The following is a 22,685-nucleotide window of genomic DNA, read 5'->3' as shown; positions in this document are numbered from 1 at the left end:
CAGACTACAACAATCCAGATTTTGTGAAGGTGGATGAAAACTGTTGTGGAACATGCAAAATTTTTTTCTGGTCTTGTTTAGGACACATAAAGAAGCCACATACAAGTTCTGTGACTTGTTTATTCACAGTTCCATACCAAAAAGTACCTATGTGAGGGCAGTGGATGATAGGAAAGCGTAGTATTTCAGGTGTTTCTTTAAGAAAAATAGTAATGATTTTTCCTTTGTCTTTGCTGTACAGGAGATATTTGGCTACAAAACCCAAGGCTGGCGGAGGGTCTTCTGCACTGCTGGTTACATCTTGTCCTGTGGGGCTCTGCTGCTGCTCTTTTACTGGAAGCCAGAGTGGGATGTGTGGGCAAACTGCATCCGCTGCAGCTTGGAAGAAGCAGACGTTGTTCTGCTTAGAACAACAGTAGGTGCCTACTTTAATCTTTAAATTAGTCCCTAGTATGTAGTTAATTGGAAGATGATTTAATCGGAAAGAATCTAGTTAGCTGAAATGTCTTACATAGCTGATTTCCTGTAATAATATGCTTACCATCATTGATCTAAAGAACTCTCTAGTATTCCACAAATTATGTGTAAAATGATGATAGGAATGGAGGGCAACTGCTGATCAGACAATAAGCTGAAAGAAATTGGGGTGAAAAAAACAGTAATATCTGTGGTTTCAAGACTGGTATTTGCTCTCAAACCTTTCTCCTCCCTTCCATCATCCCTGTGCTTTTTACACTGCAAATCTGTGCTTCATATTCTAAAGCATCTGTTTGATTGGCAGTGTCCAGTACATGCTTTTTCCCTCACTTAGCTGTCCTGGGGAAGCTGCCCCTCTCTGCCAAAATTTACCCAGTGAGCCAAAACCAAAGTTTTGTCTAGCTCCATCCCCAGCAGTGTCCAACAGTGCATGGTGAGGGGTCAGTATAAGCAAGAGGACAAGCTTAGACTGCTTTCTTGTTTGTATGTTTCCATTTTCCATCAGCCCTTCCCCATGTCCAGTAAGCCTGCAATCCTGCAGTTAATGCTTTCAGGGTTGTTATGTTTTGATAGTAGTTTCCTAATACAGATTTCTATCTGTTGAGGACTGTACTGAACCTCTGCAACGTACACAAATCCTGATTTTATTTCATGGAAGCTACTGCAACACTAAAAGAAGCAAACTGAGACTTGGCTCTGAATCCCAGCTGAGCCTGAATTATCCAGGAGCTGGCAGGGTTGGTTTACTTTCAGAAGTTTGATTTGTTCTGCTTCAAAGATTCCTGAACAATGGTGTTTGCAAAACGTGCAATTGCAAAATGAATCACTCACTACTACTGTATTTGAGCTGCCTTCTTAAATGAGCAGATCAGCATGCAGTTAAAATCTTGGGGTTTGAAAATCACAAATCTGCCTGTTGAATATTCTATATTGAAACAATCTGCATCCTAATAGGCTGGGGGTATGTTGTTTTGTTTTGTTTTTTTTTTTAATAAAGAAGCCTATTAGGTTTAATCTCCCTTTTTAATTTTTAGTTCAGTTTGAATTTTTAATTACCTATTCTTGTGTTTCATTTTAAATGGATTTGCCATGCCAAACACTTTTCAGATAAACAAGTTTTCAAATGATCTTTTATGTAATTAAATAAGAATTGAATCATATTGTACATTCTTGTTATTAGGAAGCTCTCTCAAAGAATCCTCTGGGCATTTGACTATTTCAGATTTCCTTTGTGGTTCTTTGTATTAAAATGGCAGTTTTGTTTTTTCCCTACATTCTGATTATGTCAGTTCTCAAACATGATGGCTGTTGCTAATGAGGATACAAGTAATCCCATCAGCTTGATCCTTGGAATTCTCTTTTGCTTCACATAAAACCTTCATTCATAATTCATCATCATCTCTGCAATTGCAATATAAGAGCCTGTTAACTCACTTTTGTTATTGAATTTTGACTCACTTTAGTTCAAATAATGAGCACCTGTGTTATTCACTGCTTCCCATCTCAATCTGTATCACAACATCTACTAATTCTGAAATTTGAATTAAAGATAAATATCATAAAATAAATGTTACTCTACTAAAAATACCCATTTAAGAAGAAAAGTGCAGAAATAAATAATCATACAATCATAGAGTGGTTTGGGTTGGAAGGGACCTTAAAGATCATCTAGTTCCAACCCCCTGCCATGGGCAGGGACACCTTCCACTAGATCAGATCGCTCAAAGCCCCATCCAGCCTGGCCTTGAACGCTTCCAGAGAGGCAGCCCCAACTTCTCTGAGCAACCTGTTCCAAATATAAGATATTATTTATATGTATATAAATAATATATGTTTATAAATATAATGTATGTAACAAATATAAACATTATTAAAGTTCTTTTTTGAACACGAATTATTCAAAAGGACTCATATTTGGTACAGAATCTTTTTTTTCTGTTGTCATTTCCAAATGAAGTTTAATAGCTGTGCTTTCAGAACCTGGGTGGCTGAGGTAATCAGCTTTTTCCATCTGCCAAACTGCTTGCACATTGAATACGTAATATGTCAGTCTCATAGTTGGCTTTAATGCATGTGGTTCAGTGTTCAGGACTGAAACTTGACATGTGGGTACTTATTACTGTAGTTGCTCTAATCTCTAAGACCGTACTACCAACACTAGTTATTAGGCAGTTCTGATGTTGAACTTATTTTATAAAAAATGGCAAGATCATGAACTCAGTTTATGGGTCTAAGGTACCATAAGAGAGTCATGGTGCTAACACACTTGTTCCAATGAAGTGTTAACACAGGAATGACTGTGAAAAGGTATTGGCACTAAACATCCATTTTGCAATACAGAGCTATGTTCCTTTTGATCTTCCCTTTACAGTAAGGTCAGTGCATCTCAGATTGTCCTGTACTGTTTGCCTATCCTAGATCATGACCTGAGTGTTCACATTCCATTCCTTATCAGCCAATCATCAGACCTGTGGTCAGTGAATTATTTACATTTTGACAGGACCATGGTTCTGCTCCCATTCTGCTGATTTATCTATCAGTCACAGGAGCTTGGAGGCCCCTGTTCATTAGTTCTTTAGAAAAGCTGGAACAATGCTCTGGAAAGGTCTACTGTAATCATTCACTCCAAGGTGACAGTGGGTTTGATCTGATTCTGAGGGAAATTGTAACAGTGCTCTTTTATATTAATTTAGGATGAATTTCGGATTTATTCTCGTAAGAATGTGTCATGGATCTCTGTGTCTGCACTTATCAAAAGCAGATCGGATTATCCAGCCACTGCTGAGGAAGACTCAGTCTTCAGCAAAGCCATAATGAAGCCAAGTTTGCAAGTAAGTAAAGTATTCCATGCTGCAAATCTCAGCCACGCTTCGTGGACTGGAAGTGAGCTGTGAAACATATCCACTAAGAAACTTGCAGCTTGATGAACACAGTGAGCTGTGGAAAAACAAGCTAGAGATTTTGGAGAACTGTACTCACCTCTAAAAATCTTCTCTTACTCCGAGGTGAGTTATGAAAAAAGAATCCTCATTACTCCTGAGAAAAGACCCTTATTATAAGTAGGAAAGCTTCAAGACACTGGAGTTGGCAGTGAAGAATCAGAATTTGAAATCAAAACCTCATTCCTAGCATAGGAATCGAGGAATTTAGGGGTGGCTGTATGTCTGAAGGGAAGCCGTGAGGAACCAAGCATCACAGCTCCCACAATTAACATGAAAACATGGATGAGTGCATCTTGAGGGGGAATAGAACAGAAAAGTGCCTAGGCAGAGCTGCATCAGTATTTCCAGAAATGTTTCATCAAAGAGGGTCTGAAACACATTTTGCTTTATTGCCTTTGTATGCACTAACTTGTGCTTTAAAGTACATTTGCTGGAATCAGGTCTTGCACTGTTGACTATTCCTGCAGAAATGTATCCTGGTGTCTGCTGGTTCCATAGCTTTGAGATCCCAGTGAGACACCAGGGAGAAGGTAAAACATTAATTGATCCAAGCAATCACAAGGTCCCGTATGAGTTGAGTAAATATAATTGCCTCCATTTTAGGACAAGTACCAGACAGTTCAGTTATATGTCTTGCTTAGCATTACACATTAAATTGGTGTGAACAATAGGAATGCAATGGTACATTTGCTAATATCTGGCTCTTGATTATAGATACTAGATCATTGCACTGGACAACCCATAAAAGAGCTATTTTCACTTCCAGGAAATAGGTTTCTAACTTGTTAGTATCTATTTTTATACCTACAGCAATTTTAGGAGATATTTTCATTATAAACCTACCTGTAGCTGAGCAAAGCTGTTGCTATTACTGCTGTTCTGTGTGTTCATATATTAATGTACGTAAGGAAGTTTAGTGCCAGCTAGTTTAATCAACTGGCACAGTATGAAAGTGAAGACTGATTTGTAACATTCTTCAGAGGATTGAATTAGTAACATGAAAAAAGCCCAATATATCCTCAAATAATAGGCCCTTTGAACACCACTTTTGTATCAGTCAAAACATCTAGATAGAAAAGAACAGATTTCAAAGCAGCAAAGAGCAAACAGTTTAATCCTTCATAGAAATTTAAAAGCCCCTACTTATAAGCCAATTATAAAACCTTTTTGCCATTTAAGCTACCTAAGTCCACAGAGTAATGTCGTGCCCAAGAGCTGTCCAAAGACCTGTTCTGGCAGCAAGTTGAGTCACTCATCTCCCACTCCAGTTTTTAGCATTGCAAATGTTGCAGGTCCTATTGCATGAAATCCTAACTACAGACCTCTTGTTAAGTTAATGACTGTGGTTATAGCTCCATTTTGAGTCAGTGTATGAGTTGAGTATAGATTTCATTGGCCTATAATAATGCTTATTGCGCTCGGTAGGGAGAGTTCTCTAGAGCCGATTTCTTTATTACTTACATGTATAGGTGTATAGTCTTGCCTTCTTCCAGCTGATACGAAGCACCATTATCTCTAATAGACTTTGTTATTGTTGCGCAGGACAGGACAGACTCCTTTTGCAAGTTATAAATGGCAGCGTGTGTTCCTAATGGATAACTGCTCTGCAAGGGCTTAGAATTAGCAGTGACTCAGGAAGTATCCTGGGGTGGCCTTTCTTGTCTGTTAGCATATCTGTTAAGCTGAAGGTTTGCACCAGGCCTGCAAACTGCTCAAAGTCAGACAGAAGGTAAGGGAGTTGTTGACTGAATACAGGCTGTAACAACTGCGTGCATACCCTTCATTCTGTGAAATGAAAGTGAGGGCTGTATTCCTTACTTCACAAAATGGGGAGAGAAGAATGCTGCTTTGTACTTGCTTGACCTAAAGATCTGTTAAACTTACTGAAACCTGCACTGGGGTTGGGATTTCACTCTATAACATAACTAGAGAGTTAGTATATGCAATCCTATCTTCTCTCCCTCCCTGCCCAGCATATAATTTGCTTTATTTGTGCTTGACCCCAGTGAAGATGCTGAGCTGAGATCTGTGAGCAGACCTGGGAGTATTTTTGTTTGCTGTGTTGCATATAGTTGTCCCTGTTTTGTTTTGCAGGTAAAAAGTATCCAAGTACAAAAAATCCGCTATGTCTGGAATATCTATGCAAAACAGTTCCAGAAGGTTGGGTGAGTTCAGTGTGAGACTGGTTACACAAGTCTGAGGAAGTCAAGCTTCTTTGTGAATAATGTTCTAAGGAAAACACTTCCTTTATTTTTTAGAGCCCTAGAAGACCACCACACTTGCTCAGCTATACATGCCAAATTTGGTTCTGGTCTCACCTGCAATGAACAGAATGTCAGGTACGCATTTTAAAACACAAGTACTCAACATACGGATTTCAGAGAGATGTAAATGCACTGCTGTTAGTTCACTTTCCTTGAGGTTCTTGTGTATCCAGTAATGCACATAATTTTAGATAAAATGGCCAGGCATGAAAAGTTGAATGAAAAGGGCTAGAGAATGTTGCGTATTCCGTGTAAAAGTTTTTGAAATGTCTCAGTATTCACTGTTATTCCTCTCAATCAGGAAATAACTATGTTCTGTAGCTAACTCTAAGCAGTTTTTATTTAAGACAAAGTCTTCATGAGATGGTGCAGATAAGTTGTGTGTGTGCTTCTTCAGTGGAGCTCCATGTAGTTGTATTGAACTTCTAAATCAATTAGTTCTTGTATTTGAATTTATTCTCACAAACTACTGTATCATTAGACAATTTACAGAACAGGTATTCCTGAAACTGCTAAATAAAGAAATGATCTTCTGTTGATTTAATACTGAAAATTCAGCTCCTAACCTTAGGTCATGTTGACTCTTACATTCAAATCACCCTTAAGTTTATGCAAAATTATTTGTGTTTAGATCATTTAGTTTTAGGTGCAGAAATCCTTGTTTATGATGCTTCAAAGGAATTTTTGTGTGATGGAAACGTTTGCTTAAAAGGCTGTGTTACACCTCTTGTCTAAGTAGATTTTACTGGTAGTCATCTTTTCTGACATAAGCACTGTAGGGGCATTTAATTTTTATGTTTTCTTGGAGAAAGATCCTCACAGCCTTTAAACTGGGATTGATAAAAGCTCTTAGGACTATAGAAAGCTGCAGCTTCCTGAGTGAGGTACATTGTCATTGTTTTATCTGTAAGTGATGTATCTTTATCCCATACAGGAGAATCATATGTGGGCCAAACACTATTGATGTTCCAGTGATTCCTATATGGAAACTACTCATCAAAGAGGTTAAGCATTTCTGTTGCTTTTATTCTAGGCTACTTGGGGAGACAGAATGTGCATATAGAATATAATGGATTCTGTGTCTTAATTAGCTACCCAGTACTCACTCATCAAGCACGGTCCTTTTTCAAATCCTGCTTAAAGCTGTTCCATGAAATCTCCATAAATTCATTTATTCCCCATCCCCATTGCCTGTATGGCTGCTTGGCATTTGTCTGTATCAATGTCCTGGGAGCGCATTCAATTGGCCTTACAAGGAACAGTGAATGTTTACAAGCTGCACTGGAAATCAAACCTTCCCAGCAAAGGCTGTGTCTTAATCAGTAGAAATTAAGTGAACAGCAGTAGCTGGTTTATGCCTACAGATGCAGAGAGATCCAGTGAGCTCATGACTCTGGGCACAGCACCATGTAAAGCACTAGTATCTTTTTCAGACACTAACTGGCTGTATGTGGCCTAAACAGAGTGTTTGTGAAGATAACACCTATGGTATGTGAGCTCCATCCTCACGGCACAACCTCTCACCTTTGTTACATTTCTTGTAAAGAAGCAAGCAAAACAAGGCTTGGGCTTGAGCTATTCAGATCCCAAATAACATCCTATTGGTCCAGATTATTTAGCCCTTCTGTCAGATGGAGATGGTCCAATCTGATTAGATTGAAGCCACTGCTAACAAAATTAGAAAGGGGGTTGGGAGGCACAACACTTAATAGCTTTTATTCCAGCCTAATTCTAACAGGGTGGACTGGCTGGGTATACTGAAGCCATTTAAATGTGGCCAGCTCTTGAGTATTGCTCTCTCTCCAAACAGGTCTTAAATCCATTTTACGTGTTCCAGCTGTTCAGTGTGTGTCTGTGGTTTGCTGAAGATTACATGGAGTATGCCACTGCCATCATAGTCATGTCTCTCCTCTCAATTTTTTTGACTGTATATGATCTTAGACAGGTGAGACACCTCACCTTTTTCCACAAGGAGGATTTATTTCTAATGTCTGGGAGAGGCCAGGATGTTACAACATGCACATGTATAGTGCTGTGAGAGTTACTCAGAGGTTTAGTCTCGTGACACTGTGTAGTAGCAGGTGCTGTCCTCCTAGTCATTATAATCTCTGTGTGTTTCTCTACCCACATCCGCCCTTCCCCATTCCAGTGCTTCGCTTTGTAACCTTTTGTTACACCTTCTCCATAATTAGGGTGGAGAATTTCTTTCTCTGTATGATTGTATAGTTCCTGGCAGGGCCAGACCCCAGTTCATGAGGGCTCTCATAACCGCAAATAACAAAAGGGAATAATTGTTAGTGGATGAATTGCATCATGTAAGTAAGATGTAACACTTTTGTGTGTTCTCCTTTAATTTATAGCAATCGGTTAAACTGCACAGACTGGTTGAGTCTCATAACAACATCATGGTCACTGTCTGCAGAAATAAGGAAGGTGACTCCTGTACACTTCTTTCTTCAATGTGTTTAATTTCTATAGCAATGTATATCAAACTCAAGAATGTATGGTATCAAATTCCTTCTAGAGCAGTTTTGTCTTCTGTCTCTCAGTTCAATTAACTGGCTTCTGCAGATTGGGTTAATTTGACTTAGAATTATGTTGTGGCACATCAGTCATATTCATAACTCTTCGAGCACAGCCTTAGCAAAAATTTATTAGGAAAACTGTCATTTTTCTTAAAGCAGTGCTGACATCCAACCACATAGTCATGAAATGGCTGTGAGTCTACATAATTGCTCCATTCAAAGTCTGTTCATTGCTATGGTATTTCAAGCACAATCCAAAAAGACAGAGTGAAACTAAGAAATGTAGATCCAAGCTTCTTCAGTTAGGTCAGTGTATTGGAACAATAATCATTGGTTGTGCTCCTGGGGAGATAAGAAGGAATTCTGCAGTTTGAACTGATGCCTAGGCTTTTCTAAATTCTGGAGGTTGTATTCTTAGGTGCTGCTTATGGCCCTTTGCTTAACAGTCATTATAAAGACATAACAATATATTCAGCAGGTAGTTCCTTGTATTTTTTCCCCTTACCACAGAGAAATATTTGTAGTACAAAATTTGCATTACATGTCACCTACAGGTTTCCGAGAGCTGGAATCACACCATCTTGTTCCTGGAGATATGCTGGTTCTAAAAGAGGGCAAAACCCTTTTGCCTTGTGATGCCATCCTGATCAGCGGGCAGTGCATTGTAAATGAAAGCATGCTGACAGGTACAGCTTATCCCTCCTAGATTTACCGTCAAAACATTATGATAGCCCTGCGGCTTCAGCCAGTGACAGAATATAGTGTTATCATATATCACCCTTATTATGAGATAGTGCATAGCTAGCCTAGAAGGGCATTCTTTCAGGTGTTTGCTGTATTAAAGACTGAACTGTAGTTAGCTCCAGCTTATCTCAATAGACAAGATGGACTTTAGGAAGAGCAGTTCATCCTTTTCTTCCTTTCTGGGGTGTAAAATTTAGGAAGGGATCCTCTGATTAGAAAGGAAAGAGCTGACAGTGAAGAGGAGTGAACAGGACAGGAGAAGAAACAGTAGATATGGAGGAAAGCTGTTCCCACAGAGGGCCCACAGCCAGCTCAGGCTGTAGGGGTTTCTCTCAATCACTCTGAATGTCTCATCACTCCTCACTGCAACATCTCCAGCCTGCTGGAGTGTCTGTCTAGCCCTCCAGACAGTTAGCTCCATGTTCCTGTGATAGCAGTGGAGGACACACCAGGTGGGAGAGTTCACTGCAAAGCAGGATTTTTGGTGCAGATGTTCACAGTTCTATTTATTGTCTTTAAATTTGGTCTTGATCTGAATTGAACTGAAACCCAGTTCTGAAATTTCATGTAAGTGAGAAATTCCAGAAACCCCTTTATGTTAGAAAGCTTCAGCTGTCAGAAAATATTTCTCCTTCTTCACCTTAGTATCTGCTCTGACATAAATAGGATATTTGTCAGCTGTCAAGCATTGAGCTAAAGTGTCTCCTTTTTACTAGGAAGAGGAAATGGGGAATGTCATGTTTAATCTGCCCAAGGGAACAGTATAGTGACCTGCACGTGAAGTTCAAACTAGGTAATCAACTTGTGGCCATCCAGTGGAGTCATGCAAGTCTGTATATCTAGTCAGAGTTTGGAACCCTTGGACTGCTTTCAGTTCTCAGAGTTAAACTGTTGTACTGATGCAAAGGAGAGCTCTTCTGTTGCAGAGTCTGCTTGCAAGTCTTCAAACTCTTATTCACTCTGAAGATTTCACAATATAAAAGTAGCATTTCTCTAAACTGGTTTCTCTAGTAAATAACTTTAATTTATCATCTAGATGTGTAGATACTGTACTTATTTGAAAGTCAGCAGGCTGATTTTAAGGTGTACTGCAGTTTTCCTCATCTGAGCTAATCTTCCCTAGGGGAAAGTATTCCAGTAACAAAGACTCACTTACCCCAAGCTGATAACTTCAAGCCCTGGAGAATGCACTGTGCAGAGGATTACAAAAAACATGTCCTATTCTGTGGAACGGAGGTCATACAGACCAAGGCAGATGACAGAGGAGTAGTGAAAGCTGTGGTGCTGCGGACTGGTCAGTCAACACTTCAATTTGCTTTTCATTTCATGCTTTTTCTTACTGGAACAGTCGGACTTAATGTGCCTAGTCACATTAAGTTGAAGGCGTTAACCCAAATTCACAACAGTCTGATGAAGAATCGATATCCTGGACTGGGCTAAACTATGATATTATGCATTGTTTCTGTTTGCTTGTCATAGCTTTTACAAAAAGCACTAGCATATGATTACAAGGAGGAATTTTGCTTTGCTTCTAAGACATTGAAAAAATCCTCCTCCTTAAGACAAAAATAACTTCTGTGTTCCACAGAGTAGGTCACATACACTGAAATGAAAGGTCTGGGCCTTCTTTTCTTAAGTTACAGAAATTATGAGTCATTTTAAAGCCCTCCTTTTTTTTTTAAGAGAACTTCTGTAAATGTTTTCCCCTTGGAATGATTTTAGTTTTTCTTTCCAGGTTTCAGTACAGCCAAAGGGGATCTGGTGAGGTCCATTCTCTACCCTAAACCCATGAACTTCAAGCTGTACAGAGATGCCCTCCGGTTCTTGATGTGCCTCATAGCATTTGCAGCCATTGGAATGATATATGCAGTGTGTGTGTTTGCAATTAGTGGGGTGAGTTTGTAAATGCAGGAGAAATGGTCACACCTAGTTTCAAGAGACTTGACACTTGAGTGGCTTCATATACATTTATATATAAAAATATGGTCCTTGTCACTCTCCTTTTTGCCTTATCATATGAGGCCATTTTACAGTGTAATTGAATTTGTGACAGTACACAAGCTCTCATACATTCAATTCCAAGGTATTAAAACCCACTGTTTCCCAGCAGTCATTTCTTTGAGGTCTTAGCAAATCCTGTGCAAGCACTGCATGGCTTACCAGCAACCTTCTGTATGCTCACTGCCCCTGCTTGTATGTCGCCTGTGCTGTGCTTGTTGATACATGTAATTACCGATGCATATAATTAGCATAATGCTTTCTAGAGCTCTGAAAATGGGAGATTCCAAGACTTTAGCACTCTGCAAGTAGTTTTTACAGAGTTTTTGTGGCATTTTTTTGTACATTCCTAGAAAAATCACAAGTGAGTCGTGGGTTAAATGGGACATGGACTGATGTGTCATTGTGAAAAGAGAGCTTTCCAAAAATGTCAGTTTAGATCAAAGACCCATCTATCCCTGTTCACTGTCTGAGAGTAACTGGCATCAAATGCTTATGGAAACTGGTTAGGAAGTACTGAAAGTGTCGAACAATTTTTCCCTGGTATAGTCTTCTTGAAGAGAAAGGTTTAACTGTTCAGTAAGCTGTCTTTTGTATCTAGGTCATCTAGCTGTAATAGCCACTGAAAATCTCCCAGAGTGTTGTTTAATGTGTCTCTGAATTCATTTATTCCTTGGACTTGACAGCATCTGTGGCAATGATTCCCACAGTTTCATTATGTACTGCGTAAAAATGTTCTTAAAGCTGCTGTCTAAATCACTGAAGGCACTGTAGGTTTTTGTTTTAGAGAAGTAGCAAATAGCTGCTTTCTATTGGATGTTTCCTGTACTATTCATGATTTAGAGATCATTTGTCACCCTTTCAGCCACCTTTCTTTCATGTTACAAAGCCCTGAACAGTACAGGTGTAAACACAGATCCCTGAAATTTACTGATGTTACAAAGAACTCCGTTTTCTTCTGCCCTTTTTTCATATATCTGTAGTCATTTGGTGGTAGGGGTGGGGGTGGAAGGGAGATAACCTTCCCTTAGTTATCACTCAGTTTAATATCCTTGAGAGCTCTTGGGAAATAACTTTTGCAAAGCCAACTATCCTGTATCAGTTGAGTCACCCGCATCTCTACTGTTTTTTTCCCAGAGTTCTCCAGGAAGTTTATGGGGTATTAATTCCCTCTGTGAAGATTGTGTTATCTCTTATCTAATGTGCCATATACATCAAGGGTCGATTAATTCTGTATTACAATTTTAATCAAGTTTCTCAGTGTAGAACTAAGACTTACTGTGTCAGGAAGGAGTAAATGCCAGCTGTTCGCTAGGGGAAGGCAAGCCAGGAGTTGAGGGTGAGAAGAGCACAGGTAGTGCCCTCACCGACCAGGGCACAGTCACACGGTATCTGAACATGACAGGGAGAGCTGGGTGCTGGCAACAGCCCATCAGTAGTCCCAGGCAAGACAAAGTAGTAAATAATCCAGGCAGACCAGTCAGGAGCAGAAGGAGATGAGGACAAGAGACAAGGCTGCAACACATGTCTAAAGGTATCCATCCAGGAGGCAATGCTGGTGGCAGGTACACCTACAACATGGCTCAGACAGGGACTGAAGGCTCAGGCCTGAGCTTAAATGGAGCTCCTGAACCCATGAGCAGAGGGTGTGGGTGGACCCTGATTGCTTTAGAACTTCTTCAGAAACTCTGAAGAAATCATTTCATGCCTTGGTAATTATCTGCCAGTGTGAGTCCAAGTCCAAGTCCTGAATTGCAAGGTTGACTCTGCAATTCTGCTTTTGAATAATTTTTCTCCTTTGGGATTCTGCAACCAGTTGGCTCAGAAAATTAATTCCCCTTGAGATATCAAAGAAAGTGTGTTTAAGAATATATCCTGGTGTCTGCTTTGCAATTTTTCCCCTTTTTTTGTGTTTAACTTCCCCCTTATAATATGTAAAATACACGCTGATGTTATCACAACAGCTGAAACTGTCTTGTCAGACTGGTGTAAGATTCAGTCATATGATATACTAAATGCTTTCTCTTCTATGAGTGTGTTTATCTCATGGTGGTAAGTGCTTTATTCTATCATAGATACAAAATATTATCAAACTGTTGCCTTCTGTGGTCTGAAACAGTATCAATTAAGGGAGAATAAGAACATCAAAATGCTACATGATTTATGGTCAAAGTCCCTAGCTCAGAAGAAGTAATAATAGAACTCTGTGATGGTTTGTAGATCCTTCTGAAATGCAAATTGATTTTAATTTGCAGCGTCTCAGTTCTGGGACCCCAGTTTGAAATGCATTCAATCCTTTAGCAATGATATCAACTGCCAAGAATAACAGTGCCAACATTCCGCATACTGGCAGTCAGTTTTACAGCAACTTCTAAGCTCCCAAATTAGAGTGCTTTTAGAAACATAACTTTTACTTCCATGTCTCTTCCTGCAAGTAAAAGCAATTTCCTTTCACAGCTCCTAGAAAATAAGGTCAGAAGAAATCATTAGCTCATGCATTCTTCCCTCCTTTCCAGCACCATCCATGTCTCACCTGTCACCCTAACATGGAGTCCAGAGCTATGCCTGTAGGCAGTTGGATGAATGCCCATATAAATGGCAGATTCTTATGTGCTGTGTCATGGGAAACTGGGCTTGACTGAGGGTGTAATAACCTAGCTGGCATGTTTGAACTCATGTGCTTTGGAGGAGACTGTGAGCTCTACCTGGCAGGTTTGTGGCATAGAGAATGAAGAAAGGCCTGGAGGCTGCTCATTAGCAGTGGCGTATCCTTAAAGCCTTTGGTTAAATAAAAGCAATTAATTTATTAGGGAGATGAATACATGATGGACTGTGGGTAGAAAACAGCAGTGGAGGGGACGAGGGATGAAGAGGTCTATACTCAGATGATCCAAGGAGCACTCCTTGCCACCACCCTCTTGCTGATAACTAACTTTGTTTTTATGTCAGGAGGAGGCAGGAGAAGTGGTGAAGAAGGCTTTGGATGTTATCACTATTGCTGTCCCCCCAGCTCTGCCAGCTGCCTTGACAACAGGGATCATTTATACCCAGAGGAGGCTGAAGAAAAAGGGCATCTTCTGCATCAGCCCACAGAGGATCAACATGTGTGGACAGCTAAACCTCATCTGCTTTGACAAAGTAACTGCTATGTGATGGTTACTCTCTTACTACTCCTGGGAACCATGCTGGGGGTGGGAGAGTACGGGTTTTGATCAAGCATTTCCATTGTATTTAGAAACACACTGACCAGTCTTGCATACTTTTGTGTGTTGTCTGAACAGACACTGTTGTGAATTGTTGTTTTTCTTGGAATCTAGGAATTGGCTGGTAGCACTTTTGCTCTGTACTGTGCTGGCATTTTCTGGACAGTAACCTCTTAAAATAAGTCTTTCTTTTTATTCCTCTTGGAGCTCTCATGTGGGAAGTTAATTTAAATGTACATTTTAACTTAGACTGGCACCTTAACAGAAGATGGCCTGGATCTTTGGGGCTTGCTGCCCTCTGAAAGAAACTGGTAAGGCTCCTTGACACACCAGTGGCATTTAGATTTGGTGGGATAGTGACTGGAGTCTTCTCCTAGATGTACAAACTTGAAAGACAATGTCAAACGGCAGTTTGATTTTCTCCATGTTTAGATTTCCAATATTATTTCTATAGTCTCTGGAAAATGCGTTGTTTGCCTCATCCCAGGGGTCCTGCTCCACATAAAAAGATGCAGCCACTGTTGTCAGCATTTGGCACAGCATGCCCAGGCAGGGTAGTCTGCAGTAGACTTGATAGGTTAGAGCTCAAAGCTGCAGCAGTGCCCCAACCCTTTATTACAGGAAGTCACTATTACCCACGAGATTGTCACTCATTTCCTTCAGTGCCCATGTTTTTGCCCATTTACATTTCCAGCAATGTGCATGCATAAAGAAAACTTGTATCAGCCTCACAGCTCAAGAGTCCTTGCACAAATCTCAAGGAATGTATTTTATAATAATCTGTTCTGCTGTCCATCCCAGTGGACTCCTTAACTATGCAGAATACACCTATTCTGAGCATGTGTATCCCAGCCTTTAACAGGTGCATGAGAAATAGCTCATGGGGGAGGAAAAGTCCTGAGAAACATGCTTGTGGTCTGACCACAGGATAAGATTTTAATAGCCCCTGACTTAGGATTTTTTTCTCTGTTAGTCATACATTGTTTGGAGTTTTCTGATGGTAATTTTTATATTCTCTTTTGTGTTAGCTTCCAGGACATTCACAGCTTCCCTTCGGACTGCAGCCTCCCTTGGGGCCCAGTGTTCAGAGCAATGGTGGTTTGTCATTCACTAATTATTTGGGAGGGCAAGATCCAAGGAGACCCACTGGATGTGAAAATGTTTGAGGCCACTAACTGGGTAAAGCTGTGCTTTGTTGTTATGGAAATAGTGATAGGCAGTTTTGGTGTTCTTGCAAAGGAGAAATGTCCCAAGCCCTCCCACGCAAATAGCCACTTCCCACATAGAAGTAAAACAGCTAAAACCCAGAAGAGTTACCACACAATCAGGCTTTTGGAGAAATGTTCCTGGTTTTACCTTGAGCTTTCACCTAGAGGTACTTTGAGTACTTAGCTCATTTGACTGGAAGTCAAATCAAACAAACCCCACTGGGGTATCAATTCTGACTGTGGCTGCTGCCAGATAACAGGAAGTCCTGGATGTGATTTATACACAGATTAGGAATTACAGAGCATGTAAAAGACTTCTGCCAGTTTTGAACTAGATACAAGATTTTGACATTTGTTAGAGCTCTGTCAGTGTGGAGATATTTCTACCATATTCAGGTTTGAAATCCCATGCCCCTGTGAAAGGGGCAGTCTCTGTCCCACTACTCATAAATAGCCATCAGGGTTGCTGTTTACTTTCTGATGAGTTGAGGAGGGGAATGAGCATTTATGAAAATGAAAAGGCTGCAAATCTGAGGTGGATAAGAGGAAAACAGCCCTTAATTACTTGGTGGAAGGTATAGCTACAAGACATTGCTGATGCAGGATAAGAGATCCAGGGCAGTGGGTGACAGCATACAAAACACTTAACTGTTTTGTATCTGAAAAATATGTAAACCAACCAAGTTTCAAGGAATAAACTGTCCAGTAATGATGGGAGTTAGATGGTGTTTTTCCCCAGGGGGACCACCTTGCCATCTCAGCCTGAGTCAGACACCCATCAAAGTTGTAAATTAAACAGGAATAATCCTGTTAAATAATTCGTGTGAAACAGGAATAACTGTGTGCCCTTTGACACCATAAAATATTTTTGTTCCTCACAGTCATGTTGTGATGATTAAAAAGTGCAGCTGATCTGTGGAATCCTTCAAGAGCAGAAAGTGGTGCTTTCTACATTAATACAAACTCTTATTTGTTATTCTCCCATTGGATTTTTGTTATATCTAAAGATTTTTTCATATTTAAGTGGGTTGTAATTAATAAAGGATTTATTGTTAGTGAGAGGACGTGATCTATTTGCTGTGTAAGAGTACAGCAGTATCCTAGTAAAGCTGGTGAAGCTCTGGATTTGATTGCCAAGGGAGGCAGTGAGTTTTCCATTATTGGAGCTTTTCAGTGTGAGATCAGGCAGACCCTCCCATCAAGAATGAATAAGATGCCTTGTGTGTGAGCTGGCACAAGCAGGACACAGGAAGAACCACAAAACCATGGATGAAATGCCAATTTACTCTCATTACCTCATGACCTGGGGGATCACAGCAGCAGCACCCAGACAGAGGCAATTGGTGATGCAGGCACTGTGGAGCTTGGTCCTTGCTAGCCAGAAAGAGGAGAAGAAAGAAAAGTTCTTGAACCTGCTGCTTTCGCCTGTATATATCAGGGATTTTCACAGGCATAGTTTGCCACTGTGTTTTGATCTTTCCCACAGCAGGGCAGAAATCTTAAGGATGTTCAACAGGGTGACTCTGAGTCTCTCACAGGCCTGTGTTATCTAAGCACAGACATTCTACCCATAAAGCACACAAAGCTAAACAACAATTAGTGAGATATATGTGTTTTTTGGCATCCCAGCTGCAAGTCACTTGAGCATGTTTACAGTCCTCCTTGCCAATCTTCCGCTGTTTTCCCACACCTTGTTTTGAGGGAAGGAAAAGCTCTGATTCTTTGAAGTTCCTTTCAGCTCTACTGGTGCTGCAATCTGAAAGATTTTTTCTTTGAATGTACAGGTGATAGATGATTCCAGTGGACACCAGACTGAAGGTCAAGGATCCACGCATGCCACAGTTGTTAGACCTGGGCCTAAGGCCAGCAGGGTAAGCCATATGCAAGATCCACATTCATGATCAAGTTAAACTGTCAGTGTAAGAGTTACCTTTCAGTAGAGAAATGCTTGGTTGTCCTAGCCCAAAATGGCTCTTCCACACTTTGTCTTTCATGTGCTGCCTGCACAGAGAGTGCCTTGCTCTTTCTGATTAAAAAGAGATGCTTGAGGGAGCTTGCTGCTCACACCAGAAGCAGGGAGATGACAGATTGTCTAGCTGAGGAATTTGCCTGTCCTGGTGGTTCGAGACCCAATCCAAACGCAGCTGAGTGGTGAAGATCTGTAAAAGCATTTGAGACTTCAGTGGAGTCTGGTAGCTGATGTCAGACATCACTGGTGATATACACCAAAGAGGACACTTGCATGCATTTTCCCTTTGCAAGACCAGGGTAAGACCTAGCAGAATCTTGTTAAAGAAGCAGGATTAGCAAGTTCCTTTCGGAACATCTAATAGTCTGCTAAAATTGTCAGTGAAATTTTCTTACTGCTTAAACTAAATATTTCTGTACAAATTTCACCTCCTCTCTATATACCAGTCCTTTCTGTCCCACTGTGACAAATCAGCCCATTATACATGTTCTTACCATAGCACAAAGAACAGACCTAGAATCCTCTGGCCTGAGTTTAAAAATCCTCGATACAGTATCTAATCTACTTGCTTTTCTCCTAGGCCCCAGTGAAAGGAGTTATCATTATACATCAGTTTCCGTTTTCTTCAGCCTTGCAAAGAATGTCTGTCATTGCTCAGGAAATTGATGGGGAACATCAGGTCTTCACAAAAGGGGCTCCAGAAGTTATAGCCATGCTATGTAGACCAGAAACAGGTAACTAACATTTATAAATGCTTCCTAAAAACACATACATGTAAGTGACTTTTAATGGTTCAATGAAGTGGAAGGTCCAAATGAGATTTCTGGGTCTAAGACCTTTTTCTTCAGCCTGAAAAGTTAGAGTCTCTCTGTTGTGCTTCAGGTCTAAGGCTAAGCTCTCATACAGCCCTTCTCATCAAAGAAAGACTGCTAAGAGATAAAAGCAAGTACCAACTCTTGTACAAGGTGTACAGTCTCTGCCAGAATAGATATTTGGAAAAGTTGTCTACTGATCTAGTATACACCAGAAAAAGTTCTTTTTTCTCCAAGCCTTGGGATGGCAGATAGAAGAGCACAGCTCCTTCATGATTCACGGGAAGAAGGTAAGTCTTTGCCAGCATAGTTTAGGATCCTAAGTGCAAAGTGACAGAGGAGAGTCAATGATTTTCTTATTGGGCAAAGTTCAGTTCAGAAGCTTTCCTTGATGTCCTTGGCCTATTGGTAGACTCTAGGTGTGCCTGCCCTCTGGAACAGGAACCTTCCCTGCTCCAAGGCTTCCTTATATATTAGAAGGCAGTCAAATGCCCTGATGAACTGTCTTTTCCTCTTTTGCACAGTCCCAACGAACTTTGAAAGCAAGCTTCTGCTCTACACAGCGCAGGGCTTTAGGGTCATCGGACTGGCATGTAAATCTTTACAGCCAGGGAAGCAATCTACTAATCTAACAAGGTAAGCCATAGACTGCTGCTTATCAGCCACATTCAGCCATGGGCTAGTGGTGCCTCACATAGTTGTACCAGTATCATAACACCCCTGCCAAGAGCAGGGCTGTAGTAGAGTTTTTTTAGATTCAGGCCAGAGAGAATCTGATTTAATATCTGGATATAGGTCTGTCTGAGTAGAGGGCACTTCACGCTTATAGCATATCCCAGAATCCTTACACATTTCTTAACTTTGGATCAACATAGAAAGTATAACTCTACTACACTCTGAAGTCTGGTACACCTCTTACTCAGTGCACCCTTTCTACCAATATCCTTGCAAAGTTATCCATGCTTTCAGCTGAAGACTTTTCTAGTTGTTGTTGTTATCCTGGCTCCTTGATTAAGCAAAGGGAGCAGATGACCCCATTACGCTGCCTGTTCTCCAGCCCAGTCAAAGTCAGCAGACTATCTTCTGCTGCTATCTTGATCCAATCCTTTAGCTTTCTAGCTTTAGCTCTCTTTAGTTTCTAGAGAAGCCAGCAAACCCTTCTGCTGCATTCATGGTATTAGTCTTCCACAAGCCTCATACAAAACACCTACACGTGAATCCATATGCTTTTACCCAAATCCCTCTAGCTTTTGCCTGTGATACTCCAGAAACATCCCTTATGAAACATTTGTGGTTACTTAGCATCTGCTGTCCTCTCTATTTACTAGCTGCAGGTACTAATCCAAATGGGGCTCACTTGTTCTTTCATAGGCCTTTTTGCTTTGCTGAAAGGGCCAGTGACGGTGAGGCAAAGTGCAAGTGGTTTGTTTAGTTCTTGTGACAGGTGTAGTGACAGACCTATTCAACCCAGTGAGCAAACATGAGTGATATGGCCCAGAGTTTGCAGTTGTGTGTGAAGTTATAGCATACATGATATGCATACTGCCAGGAGAAAAAAGAAAATTGGAGGTTGAACACAACGTCCACTGTGAAAGCAGTAACTACTCAGGCACCACCTGACTTAGCTTCTGTGCCTGCCATGCAGGTGTTTGGCATCACCTCCCCAAGAGACCTCTAGTTTATGACTCAGGGATGGCATTGCTTACCAAACTCTGTTCTCTACTGCATGTGTTCAGCTGTAAAGGAAGCAATAGCACAGGTGTAAAGAAAAGAGTAGGAGACAACGCAACTGGAATTCCCACATGCTGTTTGCTCAGGTCCTACTGTCAAGATTAGCAGATACTAAGGTGTGTTTCTTTGTTGTACGGTCCTCAAATGAGAAGGACTAGTGTGTATGAACTTTCCAAATCAGACCACCCCAGTTTGGGAATCCTGCAGGAAATTCAGGGTGAGTTTTCATGCTGGCTAAGGATGGTGCATGAATGGAAACAGTCCAACTTACCCATCAGGCTTCATGTTGCTTGTGGAGCAGGGAGGTGAAATTGGCTCTTATTTTGATTTGGTAATGAAGCAAACACGAGCTGGAAGCTGGCTGTGTACTGCACTCATTCTTTAGAATAAGGAAAGAAGAGAACAGAAGGATGAAAAATCAAGTGAAGGTCCTCCATACTTCTGCCAGTGGGAAGCAAACCCTGCTGGTGTTGAAACAGCATCACAAAAGACAGACAGCCTGGGACTGCTGAAAACTAACAAGTTATTTTAATTCTTTTGAGTTAGGTGGGGTGGTTAACAGTTATAACTGGTTATCAGCAAATTCAATACAAAAACAAGCCAAAGGCAAAAAGAAGAATGAAATCTGTTTGTGTTCTTCACTGTTAGGGAAGAGGTAGAATCTGATCTGACATTCCTGGGTCTGCTGATAATGGAGAATCGATTAAAGAGGGAGACAAGACCTGTCCTGGAAGAGCTCAGTGCTGCTCGCATCAGAAGTGTTATGGTCACAGGTGTGTAAAAAGGGGGGATTATTTATGTGGCCACTGGCCCAGCCAGGGAGTTCAACGATGTCCAAGTGAACAGTCTGCTGCTTTGTTACCACCACTGCGAGGAAGGCACAGACATTTATATCTTTCAGACAATTATAGTCCAAGATGCACCTGTGTTGTAGTAATGACATAAGCTGAATCATGCAGGCTTATGTCCCTGACAACATCAGCTTGTGTCAGATATCTAACTCTTGGTCTGTCCCTGTTTCACCACAGATCAGAGCCTTCCCGTTCCTCTGATGCTTTCCAGTGAGTCCATTTTTTCTCCCTGGTAAGGTTATCAGATGACATGCACCATGACATGTCATGCAAGATCCTTTCTTTATAGGGACTCATGAAATCCTTTTGTCATGAATGAGCAGAGATGGAGCATGGATGCCAGGACAAATCACTGAACCTTATGACATATGGTAACTCATGCCTACCGGTCCCTACTTATCCCATTTTTTTTCTTGAAGAGGCTGGTTTGGATTTGGGTAGGAGAACCCCCAGTTTTTCCATGGTCCAGAGACATTTTTCAAGGAGTCACACAGATCTTGTCTTCTTGGGCTTCACCCCTTCCAGCACACATCCTACGCCAAAGCCATCTAAGGCCCATTGATGACAATCAGTGATAACAACAGCAACATAGCAGTGAATCACTTACTGTTTTTTATCTAAAATACATAATCTAGGAGCACATTCCCCATCTGTATTTCTTCAAGCTGAATATGAATATACTTCATCTCCAGATGAAAATACATTAAATTATTGAAACAGACCTCATCTGCAAAGTTTTGATCTTTACCAAAAACTTTGTTAGGCACATACACTGAAATCTTACTGATTCTTGCAGATATATTTGAAAACTTGGAAATCAGGAAAAGGCTAATGTTTTCTCCATATAAACAATTGCTGATTGCAGAAATTTTTAGATAACACTCCTCTTGATTTTTCTAGGTGACAACATTCAGACAGCTGTAACTGTTGCCAAAAACGCTGGGATGATTTCTCCAACAAACAGAGTGATTCTTGTGGAAGCAAACAAAATACCTGGATCTTTTTCAGCATCTATAACCTGGAAACCACTAGAAGAAAACAAAACTGAAGATAATGGAAGCTTGGTGAGCATATAAGAAGCAGGAAAACAAACTAAACTGGAATGCTTTAAATAATGCAGTGGCATTATGCTAGTATGAGAGAGACCCATCTTTCACCATCGTCTGCATGTCAGAATGTTATGTGCTAGAAAAGTGTTTAAAAAGAAGGGATGTTTATAAAAATGTACTCCCCTGGAGCTTTCTTACTAGGGTATTATCTTATGAATACATTTTTGCTAACTGCCTAGCTAGGTTTGAGAACAGCTTTGCAGAAACCCAGGAAAGATTTGTCTCTAGCCCTTATGCTTAGCTGATGCCAGTTTAAAGGGTGTTTCCTTTCCATGCAAGGTAAATTTGATAGCGTAGATGTGGACTTAAAATCTGTGAAACTTCACTAAATGAACCAGCCCTGTGCAAACAGGTAGAGAATTAGCACTTCCCCATACCTACAGAATTAAAACACAGATTAACTGTTGAGAAATTGCACGTACACAGTAAAACATAGGCTAGCTATGCTAAGGAATCATATTTCTTCAAACATCTTCACAAAGAAACAGAGACAAAGACCAGTTACTCTCTCCCTGAAGAGTATGTCTGAAGGTGCTGACTGTTCTCTGAGAAATATTAGTCAGGTCGATGGTAGGACATCTCTGCAGGGGCTGTTGAGGGGCTCCTTTCTACCAAAGCTTATCCTGGACAGCATCTTCACTGTCTTTCACTGAAAAAAAGCATGCCTAGCTAGCGTGCCCGTATTCTCTCCCTAGCCGCTCCCACTCACAGTGCAGTCCACCAGATTGGCACTGTTGCGTAAATTCTGACAAATGTGGCAATGCTGAGGGCCAGCTTTTAAGACATACGAAGCACCCAGTTCACACTGAAATGAATGGCATTATATGTCTAAACCCCTTTACAAATCCAGGC

The 22,685-nt window shown here is 40.8% G+C and overlaps 1 protein-coding gene across 4 annotated transcripts in view; it reads left to right on the top strand.

The window, feature by feature from the left end:
* LOC113483485 (probable cation-transporting ATPase 13A4) overlaps positions 1 to 22,685 on the top strand; it is a 44,850-nt gene that overhangs the window by 7,360 nt on the left and 14,805 nt on the right. For all 4 annotated transcript variants that reach the window (XM_026855034.1, XM_026855033.1, XM_026855036.1 and 1 more), the window contains exons 2-19: positions 242 to 415; positions 3,171 to 3,308; positions 5,514 to 5,584; positions 5,678 to 5,758; positions 6,618 to 6,687; positions 7,494 to 7,628; positions 8,044 to 8,116; positions 8,763 to 8,894; positions 10,076 to 10,246; positions 10,688 to 10,845; positions 13,900 to 14,088; positions 14,403 to 14,464; positions 15,182 to 15,332; positions 17,146 to 17,232; positions 17,911 to 18,064; positions 18,667 to 18,778; positions 20,522 to 20,646; positions 21,625 to 21,788. In XM_026855034.1, coding sequence (XP_026710835.1) covers positions 242 to 415; positions 3,171 to 3,308; positions 5,514 to 5,584; positions 5,678 to 5,758; positions 6,618 to 6,687; positions 7,494 to 7,628; positions 8,044 to 8,116; positions 8,763 to 8,894; positions 10,076 to 10,246; positions 10,688 to 10,845; positions 13,900 to 14,088; positions 14,403 to 14,464; positions 15,182 to 15,332; positions 17,146 to 17,232; positions 17,911 to 18,064; positions 18,667 to 18,778; positions 20,522 to 20,646; positions 21,625 to 21,788 — 2,247 coding nt within the window. The remainder of the gene's footprint in view (positions 1 to 241; positions 416 to 3,170; positions 3,309 to 5,513; positions 5,585 to 5,677; positions 5,759 to 6,617; positions 6,688 to 7,493; positions 7,629 to 8,043; positions 8,117 to 8,762; positions 8,895 to 10,075; positions 10,247 to 10,687; positions 10,846 to 13,899; positions 14,089 to 14,402; positions 14,465 to 15,181; positions 15,333 to 17,145; positions 17,233 to 17,910; positions 18,065 to 18,666; positions 18,779 to 20,521; positions 20,647 to 21,624; positions 21,789 to 22,685) is intronic.

Source organism: Athene cunicularia (genome assembly GCF_003259725.1).
Source record: "Athene cunicularia isolate RWA chromosome 9 unlocalized genomic scaffold, athCun1 chr9_part1, whole genome shotgun sequence".
In the NCBI taxonomy this organism is placed as follows: Eukaryota; Metazoa; Chordata; class Aves; order Strigiformes; family Strigidae; genus Athene; species Athene cunicularia.
This window is presented reverse-complemented; position numbering and strand designations above follow the sequence as displayed.